The 12464-nt window shown below is 37.9% G+C and overlaps 1 protein-coding gene across 1 annotated transcript in view; it reads left to right on the forward strand.

The window, feature by feature from the left end:
• Positions 1 to 12464, forward strand: part of stat5a (signal transducer and activator of transcription 5a) — a 176130-nt gene that overhangs the window by 88506 nt on the left and 75160 nt on the right. Inside the window, exon 21 of the mRNA XM_065273858.2 lies at positions 4096 to 4431. Within this exon, the coding sequence (XP_065129930.2) occupies positions 4096 to 4431 (336 nt within the window). The remainder of the gene's footprint in view (positions 1 to 4095; positions 4432 to 12464) is intronic.

A 12464-nucleotide genomic window follows, 5' to 3' on the forward strand; every position in this document is an offset into this window, starting at 1 on the left:
TGCCTGTACATTATCCCATTTATTACACGGCTATTTACCTAATAAGTAAGGTAAAGAACATTAAATATTTATTTGAAATATTTTATTTGCTCATTTTTAACAAATGCAGATCTTCTGCGAGGAAAACCTGTTTACTTTCGGTTTTAAGATATGTCACGAACACATTATTTGGTTTAATCATTTGAAAATATAGGGGTGGTTTCCCGGGACAGGGGTTTAGAATGGACTAGGCCTTAATTATATTATTAGGACAATTAAGTTATTTTTACAAACATACCTTACAAAAACACAATGCTGCTGTGCATGTATCAAAACAGTGGCACTGATATATTTAAAAATAGATCAGTGCAAGCAGTTTTTAGTTGAGATAGCTCAAACATGCATTTTAGTCTGGGACTAGTCTTAAGCCCTATCTGGGAAACTGCACCATAATGTCATATATGTTATTAAAATATATAAGTATATTTAATTTTGTGGAATATTAAAGTCGCCATGAAATGGAAGTAGCGATTGTCTTATTTTCCCCATGGTGACATATCCGACTAAAACGGCTTCTAAAATGAAAAAAATGAAGGTCTTGAACTCGTCCATCAAGAACTGATTGGATTTTTTGAGGTTGGGTCAACCCATCTAAAAATTACTGGTTCCCAAAACGTTCTCCTAACATAAGTTTTTTTTTCTCAAAACGTTCCCCTAACGTTTTTGGTTCTTATAATGTTATTTTCCAAGGTTTGTTTTTGGTTAGCCATGAAAGTTTTCTTTACAGAAATAGAATGTTATTTTTAAGTTAGTTTAACATTCCCCTTACTTAAAAATAACCACCCTGCAATGTTATGGGAATGTTATTTATGGTTCCAAAAAATAACCATTAGAGAATGCTATGTATAAGTTATTTGTAGGTTATTTAAAAATAACCACCTTGCTACGTTATGAGAACATTATTTTATGGTTCCAAACTAAACAAAAAATAACCATTAGAGACGTTCTGTATAAGTTATTTTATGTTACTTAAAAATAACCCCCAAAAAAACTAAATATAACCAAAAGATAACCAAAAACTAAAGTTAGGAGAAAGTTCTGTGTTTCCTGGGATTTGCTAATTGCTGCAATCTCATCCTGGACCCCACCCACCTGCCATGGCATATGACTGGAAGTAAAGAGAGATTGTTTCGAGGAGGGAGGAGATTTGCGTTTTTGATGAAAGATTATGAGGCCACATGAGCACCAATGGTCCAATTCATGATTTTCTTTGGTGTGTAGGTGTGTACATGTAAACGATCTGCAAAAGGTACAAACCACATAGTAGGGGTGGGCAATAAATCCCCTGCGATTCTCATCAGTAAAGCCGATTTCGTGATTAGTAGTAAATCCCCATTGCCTGCTTTCAGATGGAGCGACATTTACTACACAGAGCCATTTTACTACAAAATCGTGTTCATAATCGTGGACAAATCGGCTCCGATAATGTATGCGATTTAGCCAAGCTTCTCTGTGAAATACGGCTCTGTGTAGTAAATGCCACTCCATTTGAAAGCAGGTGATGGCGATTTACTACTAATCACAAAACCGGCTTTACTGATGAGATACGCATAATATTTGAAGGCGATTTATCACCCACCCCTACCCCAAAGTAAACTAAGAAAGAGTTATCGTCTCCAACGTAAATCTCTTTTCTTGGACTACAACAAACACACGGATTATAGGCAACAGTTTACTTCCTGGGTTTTATGATGTAGAGAAGGCCGATATTATCTTTATTGCTCCTGCTTGGACTCACAGATTGTAAATTAACTCCTGTTAGCAACCGAATCTTTCAAACATGGTAAGGAGTGAAACATTTCCGCTGACGTCAGAGGTATTCAGACCAATCACAACATACAGATTAGGTGGCCAATCAGGGACAGTTTTGTACAAAATCTGTGCGTTTCAAGAAGACCGTGAAATCTGTAGCTACAAAAATGTACGGTATATGGAAAATAATATGTTTTTGATCCATAAACCACGCAAACACATTGTATTATACTATTTATACAAAATAACGTTGTTTTTAGCAATGAAATATGTGCTCTTTAAAGCAACACCAAAGAGTTTTTTTTTACCTTAAAATAACGTTTCCAAAAAAGTTTCAGTGGTTCATCCACTCAAAACAGGGTGAACCGAACTAAAGAAGTTTCCAACCGTCGGGTAGTGGTCCTGTAGTTCGAGTGAAAACTACAAAAACTTGCTTTACGGCAGACCTACAATCCAATCAGAGCCAGCTATGCTGCAGTATTTACGACAGTGCTAATGAACAATTACGCTTCTAACCTGTAGGGGGAGCAAAGAGCAATAACTCTTTAGTGTTGCTTTAAAAAATAATGAAGCTAAAAGATAAGTCATTTGTAAAAAAAAAAAAAAAACTCTAAAGCAAATGACAGTTTTTGACTTCAATTTTATTTAAACTGTACCTGTGAAAATTAGTCGCAGCATCTCTGTACTCCCAGTTCAGAGTCGTAAGTCATGGTTTTAAAGTCGTAATTTACGGGTTACAAGTTGCCTGGAAAGGCGTTATTTCCTTTTTTACTGTCTATGGTTATTTCTGAGCGGTTTTTATCTGGGAATAACAAACCTGCAAATTTCGCGACTGGCCAATTACCCACTGCGCAAAGTGACGTCGGAATTACGTCTTTTTCATGTAATTTTTGGACGTCCGAATCCGGTCCATAAAAGGGGTATGACAATATGACAATATTTTCATGTTAAATTGTTAGTATGGTCATATACTTTTAATATAACGAACTACACATTTAATTACATATTTTGAATGGTACATTTAGATGAATTTTGTATGTAATTCAAGAAAGCAGAAAAAACAGTACTGTAATAATAATAGAGACTATTCGTATGTATTAATCATGTTGGTACAATAATGCTGATATTTGTAAATAAACACATTTTTATAGGCCTAATCATGTAATATAGACATAGACCTGTCATAGACGTCCAAATGACGTCCAAAAATTACCCAGTTTAAACGTCAAATGTGGCCCATAAATATGACGTCCAAATGACGTCCAAAAAATTACCCAGTTTAAACGTCCAATGTTGCCCGTCAATATGACGTCCAAATAGGGTCATGGTGTGACGTCCAAATAGTGGACCTAGTTTGGACGTCGAATACATGTCCAGAATTGGTCATGGACCGACGGACCCAATATAGACATGATCTGCACGTCTATCCGACGTCCTGTGTTTAGTGGGTAGAATCAACCATTTTAACTTAATGTGAATAACAAACATTGGCGGGTCGCCACTGACCAATCAGAATTAATTATAGCAGATCCGTGTAACAAATATATAAATATTAAACCTTAGCTTTAAATTCATAAATTGTTATACATTAATTTATTCATTAAAATACATAGTGTAATTTTTGTGTCACATGCATTATTTTTAAAACCATTAAAACAAAAACTTATCAAGTTTTTAGGCACACTACAAGACTTTGTTACAAAGTTATGTAAATCTGTTTTAGGTAGATTTGTACGGTCTGATTCAGTTGAAATGAGATGAGAATAGTTTGCAAATGAAGTGGCATGACTTGCCTTTCAAACGAGCCTCCCCAAACCCGCTTCAGTCATCTGTGATGGGTAAAAGGGACACGCGCTTGGCGGGATAGTGAGTGAATGCATACTGATAATACACTGGGACAGCGGAAATCCTCATCTCGTTGTTTATCGGGCGCCTGGCAATCAACGGACAGCACGAGGCTAATTGGCCCTCCTAACCCTGTATTTTCTCGGTAGTTACGGAAGCCCACTGCTGTCAGCCGGCGGAACCCGGTCCGCGCGCCATCTGCGCGTGCTTTATTTGCTCTTGGAACCCTACTGGAGAGAGAGAGAGAGGGAGAGAGAGAACGAGGGAGAGATAGAGTTTGAATCTATACGCCCGCACAAATCTATTCATCACCTCGGCTGGCTGAGGACGTGCCATGCTTTCCCGTTCATGGATTTTCCGATTTCACTCGGGCTCACGGGGACGTAGAGGACTCAGATGGCTGTTTATCTCACTAAAATCACAGGCTCGCTTACTTCAACGGTGAGTTTTTCGGCTTAGCTACCGGGAGAGTTCACGATGGCTGAGCCGCAGACTCCCGAATCTTTGGCGGGACCCTTATACGAGCTCGCCCCTGAGGCGACTACTCCGACCCGGGACGTGGCGGAGGCAGCGGCGGCGATGAGCATCAGCGATACCTACACTCCGAGGACGCGGACATACCTGGAGGTGTCTGCGGCCACCTATGCTGGTGGGCATCCGGTGCACGGGGCCGAGGGATTGTACTCTAACGGACGGTACAGGGAACACGGGAGCCCACGGATCGGTACCAGGAATCGTGATAGTTCTGCAGAGAGGTGCACTGGCACCGGGAATCCACCTTGCGGTATTATGAAGGTTAGTGAGTGTCATTACTTTGTTATTGACTGAGGACTTTAAGAGCACTGCAGCGATTTAAATCCTGCACGCAACCAATCATTGCTACACAACGCATATTTTGTGTGCCTTTCCATGTTTTGCTTTTATTTGCAATGTCTGGTGTGTCTCAAATGCTCCCTAGGTAAGGCTAAGTAGGTTTTAAGGCACAGTTGTACCCTTTCAGATCACGTTTGGTGTCTTCTGTCTTAAAGCAAAGAGTGCTGTGTTGCATACAGACCTGCATCATACTGTAACTTGTTTTATTATTTTGTTATCATACTTGTAATCAAACCATAGCTGCACAGCACAGTGCACTTAGTATGCACATCATTTGTCTCACTGACTTAAGGACAGCTGTCGACTTTAAAAGTTATTCATTAGAGGTTAAATCATTGCCTCTTTTGAGTATGAACTGAACTGGATTTAAGTCTATGTTAACATGAGCCACATGGTCTTTGCATTGGATCAGCATATCTATGTAATTGATCAATTCACACACACATGGCACAGGTAAACAATGGGTTACTTGTCAAAACATAACAGAGTTGGAATCACTGTTTATTATAAAGTACATTTTAGCATTGTACTCTGTCCAAAGTGGAAGACAAGTGGGAAAAGGCAAAACGTGTGAAGAATACTGACAGTTTGAGGACAACATGTCCAAATTGTCCTAAATAAAACACCAAATTATACGTCAGCCTGAGTGGAGCTGGGTGTACTTGATGTGTTGTTGGGGCAAACTGCTTTTTGAGATTGAAGAGTCAAACGTTAAATTGTCATTGGGTTTATTCATTCTGCTTAGCAACTGACATGAAACAGCACGGTACTCTCATGTTGCTTTGCTTTATCGAATTCCTGTGTGACTGTGTGGGTGTCTAGGCAGCCACGAGAGAGTTGGTATGACTGGAGAATGACCGGAACGATGTACCAACATCTGAGCATTTTTTAACTAAATGCATGTGGTGCTTTTTGTTCAGCAGCAGCTCAGAAATAAACAAGCGTCTGTAATTTCGCAAGTTTGTAAACACAAATGCACTCAATTGTAAGGGGAGTACACTTTATGCTTCATTTGAAGATTCCAGGTGTCATGGAGTGGGCTTTCGTATGTTGTGTGTGGCTGTAATCTTTAGACTTATAGTAACCGCATAGCTTGTACTTCTGTTAAATCTCTGTTACTTACAGACTTGCTGTGACAGATCCTCCACTCAAAGTGCCCAAGGCCACTGGAGAAAACAATCTGTCTCGACTTTCACCTCCTAAGTCTTTACCTTTAAGGCATTTCTTTAGGCGATGTCATCCATTTGAATGTGGGTAAATTTGAATGGAGATGAATTTAAATGCAAATTTTATAAAGGGTTAAATGGGTCAGCATGGTAAATAAAGCATGATCACAAAAAAATAGTCAGCTTTACTAATAGGCTTGCTGTTTACTGGATGACTTGGCTGAGTGAACACACGAGCGTTTAATCAAATAAGATGCTGTTAAACTGAGCAAATGTCATTGACAAATGAAAAAAATGTAGAGTTGCAAAGTATACGTGTCCGCATACTGACAAACTAACACCGTTGAAAGAAATCGTGCCACGGGAAACAAATGTGGCATTTTCTGATTACGGTGTTTGCATAATTGAGTTGGTGTTGATCAGACATTAATGATGATGACATTGATAAGTGACTGGCTAATGGCTGTATAATAGCTTTAGGCTATAGTTTTGATGTTTGCTAATGTATATCCCATTGCATAAGAAAGAAAATAACACAAATATATGATTGATTGTTTCTCCAAAGTAGAAGAATCTTACAGTAGTGTGTATTAATCTCAAGTTTCAGCAGAAGAGATCTATTTGCACACATAACAACATTTGAGCTTTTTCAAATAAATTCTTATCATATTCATGAGCATCAGAACCATTTTTTTTTATTGCATAGAACCCCACGGTTAGGGTCGGGTCAGTTTACTTTTGTGAGCTTTTCCACTGGGTGCAGTACGTAGTACCCGATACTTTTTCTACCAAAACGTGACACTAAAACACTGTAGATCACTGATTGGTCTGAAAGAATCATCACTACCAACGTCATCGCTATAATGTAAAAGATTAGCTTTACCTTCGTGCTAGCTTGCGCTGTCTCGAGCAAACATGTTGTCATCTGTGCTCTGCTATAAGTTCCCAAACTCCATTTTAGCGACGAAAAACATCCACAGGTTGAGAATCAGGAACACCACAGGGTTTCCCGCAGCACTTTTCAGTTCGGGCGGCCCACCTAAGCTGGGAATACCCTACCACCTTAACTAGGTCGTCCCAAAAAAAAATTCCACCAAACGCCACATGGCCGAAATGAGAGAAAGACATGGTCCGTCACTGTCTGGAGGATAACTAGCCTGTTGATAAAACATTTAATTCATTAATACTCTAGTATGTGTTCATTTTCTGTCATAGTTTCTTCAAAATTGAGTTTTATTTGAGTGTTTTAAATAAAAATATTTTTATCATGACGCATACGCCCCTTTGATTCAAATTTTTTCCAGCCTTGCATTTTGTGGCAGCACATTCGCGATGCTCACGTCCGCTTATATGCTTAAATGCAACTTAAATAAGGCTCAGCAGAGCGCGTCAACTGACGCCACGGGTCGGGTGTTTTTACAGAAACTGTCATGTGACACAGAGGTAGTGATAATCTATTTGTGGTGGTCAATTTAAATTTTGTGGCAGACTGAGAAATAAATAAATAAATGTATGGGAATGTACAACGACGCTCTCACTTGTATGATGTCCCAGCAGTAGGAAGCGCAAATATAACAACACGCATATAATCCCTCCCACTCCGAAGTGTTACTAAATTCGATGGAAAGCTAACCAAGCCATGGGGGGTGAGCTGACCCGACCCGACCTGACACAAACCAAACCATGGGTGAACTATGCAATGGAAAAGCGCCATATGACCAATGGTAATGGATCCATTTTCTCTAACATAGCACCCTTGTCTGTTCACCTGTCAGAGCGCCGTCAGTCAAATCCATTGCACTAGAGAGGAAGGCCCTAGTAACTTAAACCCTGTTCCGCTTTTTAGCTACAGGCTTGACTTCCACACTACTGCTTCCTCAAATTTTTTCCACTTGGCTCATTTAAAGTCCATATAATTTAAACTTCAATTCATGTTTTCACTACTTTCTCTTGCTTTAATCCCACAACACAACAAGGTAAACACTTTTAGGCTGTAAAGGCAATTAAAAAGCACAAGAAAATGTCATCTAGTCCATTAAATATTTTGAACCCACCCACATTTTTTTTGCCACAAACGCACATGTTCATATAAGATCAGATTACCTGAGCAATGCCATGCACATTATTCTACCTGTTCACGTAATTCTATTACCATCAACACTTGTGTTATATGTGTCTGTTATTTTCTACTAAAGACATTTTCGGAGAACCATCTGAGATGAAGTCGATACTTAAATGAAACGTAAATCCATCAAGTTCACTGAGCTGTATGATAGAGTACCTCTGGGATGGTACAATATTAAATATACGTCAAAAATATCTAAATTAACTGCAGAGTTTGGATGGCTCGTGTTTAGGGCAGTTTAAAGGGGTCATATTATGTGATTTTTTTTTTAAATATGTAAAATAAGTCTTTGGTGTCTCCAGAGTGCTTATGTGAAGTTTTAGCTTAAAATACTCCACGGATAATTTATTATAACATTTTCAAATTCCCATTTTGCAGGTCAGAGCAAAAATGTGTCGTTTTGGGTGTGTCATTTAAAATGCAAATGAGCGGATGAAGTGTAAACACTGATCACAATGATGGTGGTTTGTTTGTTGCAGAAAATAAATTCTTTTTTCTCTTTCTCTTTCTTTCTGCACTAAACGGCAGTGTCGTGGTTGGATAGTGCAGATTAAAGGGCAGTATTATTGTAATCGGCCTTGCTACCTACCGCACAAAACAGGCAAAATCTGAACGACCTAATTCACATGCTTGCACAGAATGTTTTACCAAAACTAAGTTACTGGGTTGATATTTTTCACGTTTTCTGGGTTGATAGAAGCACTGGGGACCCAATTATAGCACTTAAACATGGAAAAAGTTTTATTGAAACGCCTCAGGAACAGCACCAAACTGAGATGTTATACTTTGACAGGGGGCTCATTATACTTTCGCTGTTGTGTTATTTTCTGCTTACTGTTTTGACAAAATTCTCGACTTGAGAATAAATTCACTGCTGGTATAAAGTAAACAGTCCACTTGAAAGCATACTACGTTTTTTTGTGATGAATTCTGGCCTTAGTTTTGTCTGTAGTCTCATCTACAGTAAGTGGAAATATTAAGAGGAGCTTTTCCTAAAAGCATCAGTGTTATATTTGCAAGTACAGTCTTTAGCTTCATAAATAAACAATTTGTTTGTTTCCCGGAAATAGTTTTATGAATTTACCTGTGTATCCTATCTTAACCTTCTAAGACCCGAGCTTTGCTTTGGCTTTTTTCAGATTTCATCCAGCTATTTGGGGTTAGGAAGAACCAATAAATATTAGGGATGCATCGATAGGATTTTTTGGGCCAATACGGATACCGATTTAAACAGACAACTTCTGGCCGATGCCGATACCGATATTAAACACTTGTATACAATACTATACAGTTGGTCTATTAGCTAGTTTATTTCTGCATTAAATTATTTTTACTGAACATGGATTTGATCTAATTAACATTCAACTGACCAAAATAATAAGAGAGGCACAAATTAAGCTAAAACAAATATAAGACGACACAGCATGACAACCTTCAAAGGTGTTTTTTGCTATTCAGAATTTATTTTTTTAACAACATTAACTCATTTTTTACATATAATGGATTTCTTTATGCAGTTAATTAATAAACAATCGGTATCGGCCTTTCTCGTGCTATTGCCGATATGCCGATGGTTTCAAATTCATCAAAAATCGGCCGATAAACATCACTAATAAATATACTAAATATTTTTGAACATGAAGCGTGTAATTGTCCACATTCGTGTACAACAGGTTCCAGCAGTGGTGGCTCGTGCCTGCTAATTCAAAATATGTGTTTGGAGTGTAATGTGTGTTGCATGCATTTTCAAATATGTGTTTGTTGCGTCATGTAAACCATGTGCATCACGTGTTTTTTTTTTTTTTTTTCAAAATTAGTGCCTGCTGCACAAAGCAAAAAAAAACGTTTATGATAAAAGAGACTCTTACGTCCACAAAATACACGCAAGACATTCCCTTAACAGTAAACTCTGATTACACATGAGATTATGCAAAGATCTGACAAACGCGAGCGTCTCTTTTGTCATAAACCCTTTAGACGCGTCTGCAGCAGGCACTTATTTTGACAAGGGACGTGATGCACAAAAGATCACTCGACACGCAGAACACACATTTTGAAATTATGAACCACACACATGACGGGCTACATACATGTTGTGACGAACTTCGCATCGAGCGCCCTTTGAAAAAAGAAGTCACCGGCCGCCACTGGGTTCCAGTTACACAGAATTAAGTGTTGTAGAGCAAACAACAAAAAATGTGATGTCCACCTACATGAACATCTAGGCCTTAGGAGGTTAATGAAAGTAATGTTAAAGAAATTTGGCTCGGTCCCGTGATCCAGCTGGAGCTCTGAGCTAACTCTCTATACTAAGAACGCAGTGGAAATTAGTCATTCTGTATTTTAGGGTACATTTCATGTTTATTGATAATACTTTTTTGAACAGTTCCTTCCAAAATATCATATTTTGTCCATGAAGACAATTTCATACTATAAAATATCTCACACATATATGGTGTGTGAACCCTGTTTTTTCAGTTTGCTTGAAATTGTCTTAATGTCCCTTAAGTCTTATGCCCAATATAATGAAGAAAAAAAATTTGTATAAAAATTATTTCTAATACCTCAAATAAAAAAAGGTTTCATTTAACTTGCATCCACAAAGCATTGTCTACAGTACTATGTTATTAACCAAACATCTTTTTTTTTTGTAGTATCAAAATGGTGTTTTAGCAGTTACACTGATACAATATCTAAACCAATATCTGTTTTAGTGAGAAAGCATATTGTTTTGAAACATTTTGCTGATTTGAAATTTAACCAAAATTTTAGAAAGACTCTAACCATTATTACTTCATTGTTAATGCATGTGTGGTGGTTAAGTAGTAAATTACGTCATTGTACGGCTTGTCTGGAGAGTTTAAGGTTAGAATTACTAGAGGAATATGTGTGTTGAAAAAAAATTGAACATCTGAAAAACATGACATTTGAGGATGCAGAGATGGGCTGCAGGTCTAATGCCCATCATTCAGGCTTTCTCATTTATAAAGAGCGCCTCCTTGTCTTTTCCACACATAATGGAGTTTGGCCCTAATAAAGTTTTAAAGCTGTCTTTGTTCATTTACAATGTGGTTAAAATTTTTATATGAAATGGGCATTTGAATGACAGCAAATTAGACTCTGGTGGGAATCTGGGTCACTGAGTTCACGCATACGACAGCAGAGACATCAGACACACTGAGGGTTTCGGCAAGTGTTTGAAGTTTTGTCTAGTCATGGACTTCAGTGACCAAACACATTTGGTTTTGAGTATGTTTGGGAGAATTAAATGAGTAGTTGATGTTAAATGTTTTTTGAAGTTTGGCATGCCCTGCATAGACATTCATATCGATATTTCATGCAAAACACTTTAAACTAGGGATGCTACGATCCGGATTTTTGCTGCTGATTACCGATTGTCTTCATGATCGAAGATGTTAACTTTTTTTTGATAAAGTAATACCACAGATGTTGTCTTTGTTATATTACTTACAGTAATTAGGTATATTATTGTTTAAATAGAGAATCAAATAAATAAGCACAACAAATATTTATTCTGCAAAGAGAAATGTAATATGCCTTTAAAAAGGCTTATGCCTTTAAAAAAAGTAATGAAAATAAAACACTTCTGTCTTTACTGTATGAATTAAATATACACGCATTCTTACAAAGTACAACATCCCTTTCGTAAAAAGCAGAGAGTGATTTTATTGGGAGATTAGAATTATGTTACTGTAGCTTTAACATGTGAGAGAGATCGCTTGTTCACGTGCACTGACGACTGGCTGCTGTGTGCGTGCGCGTCGGGTGTACACAGACAAGAGCAGCTGTGAGGAAAATTAATGTTTAAACAGTCAAAACTTTAAAACGCATTCAAATAATAAAACTTTCGGCATGAGGATGCAATTGTCCGTGATAGATATGTGTTGTAGACACTGTTTGATGGGGATGTGAAGACGCGTCGTCCTAATAGAAAATACACTTATCTCTTGTTAAGGCAAAGAGAGAAATACAAATCTGCGCATCGCACATAAGCAATGGGTTATAAAAATGCTCACACTGTGTAAACAATGTGAAGCATTCAGAATGATAGGTTTGTGAGATCGGCAAATTTAGCTTGAACCGATCGAGTCATTTAATGCCGTTATCGGCCGATACCGATTTGCAATCGATCTGAGCATCCGCAAGCTTTACACAGCAGGTTTCTTTAACATTATTTTCACATTTTTATGCACAGAGCTATTTGATCTCATATCTGACCAGTCTATAAAAAAATCATTTTGTTTTGGCATTTAATATTATTATCTATTATCCCCTTCTGACATCACAAGAGGAGACAAATTTTCAATGACTTAATGAATGTTGCAGAGAATGGTTTACCAAAACTAAGTTACTGGGTTGATCTTTTTCTAGGTTGATAGAAGCACTGGGCAGCCAAAGCACTTAACTCTTTCCCCGCCATTGACGAGATATCTCGTCAATTAAGAGAAAACGCTTCCCCGCCAATGACGAGATTTTCCGTCTTTCCGCAATACCGCTATTATCCACCAGGTGGCGCACTTCCGAACTTTTTAAAACCGGAAGTATTGCCCTATGGCAAGCTGCTGCATGTCCGTGTCTGTTTTAAAGATCGCTCTGAATGGGATCTCTATGAAAAGTCCGTCACAAAAATGGAATTATCTCTG

The sequence above is a fragment of the Paramisgurnus dabryanus genome, chromosome 3 (assembly GCF_030506205.2).
Source record: "Paramisgurnus dabryanus chromosome 3, PD_genome_1.1, whole genome shotgun sequence".
NCBI lineage: Eukaryota > Metazoa > Chordata > Actinopteri > Cypriniformes > Cobitidae > Paramisgurnus > Paramisgurnus dabryanus.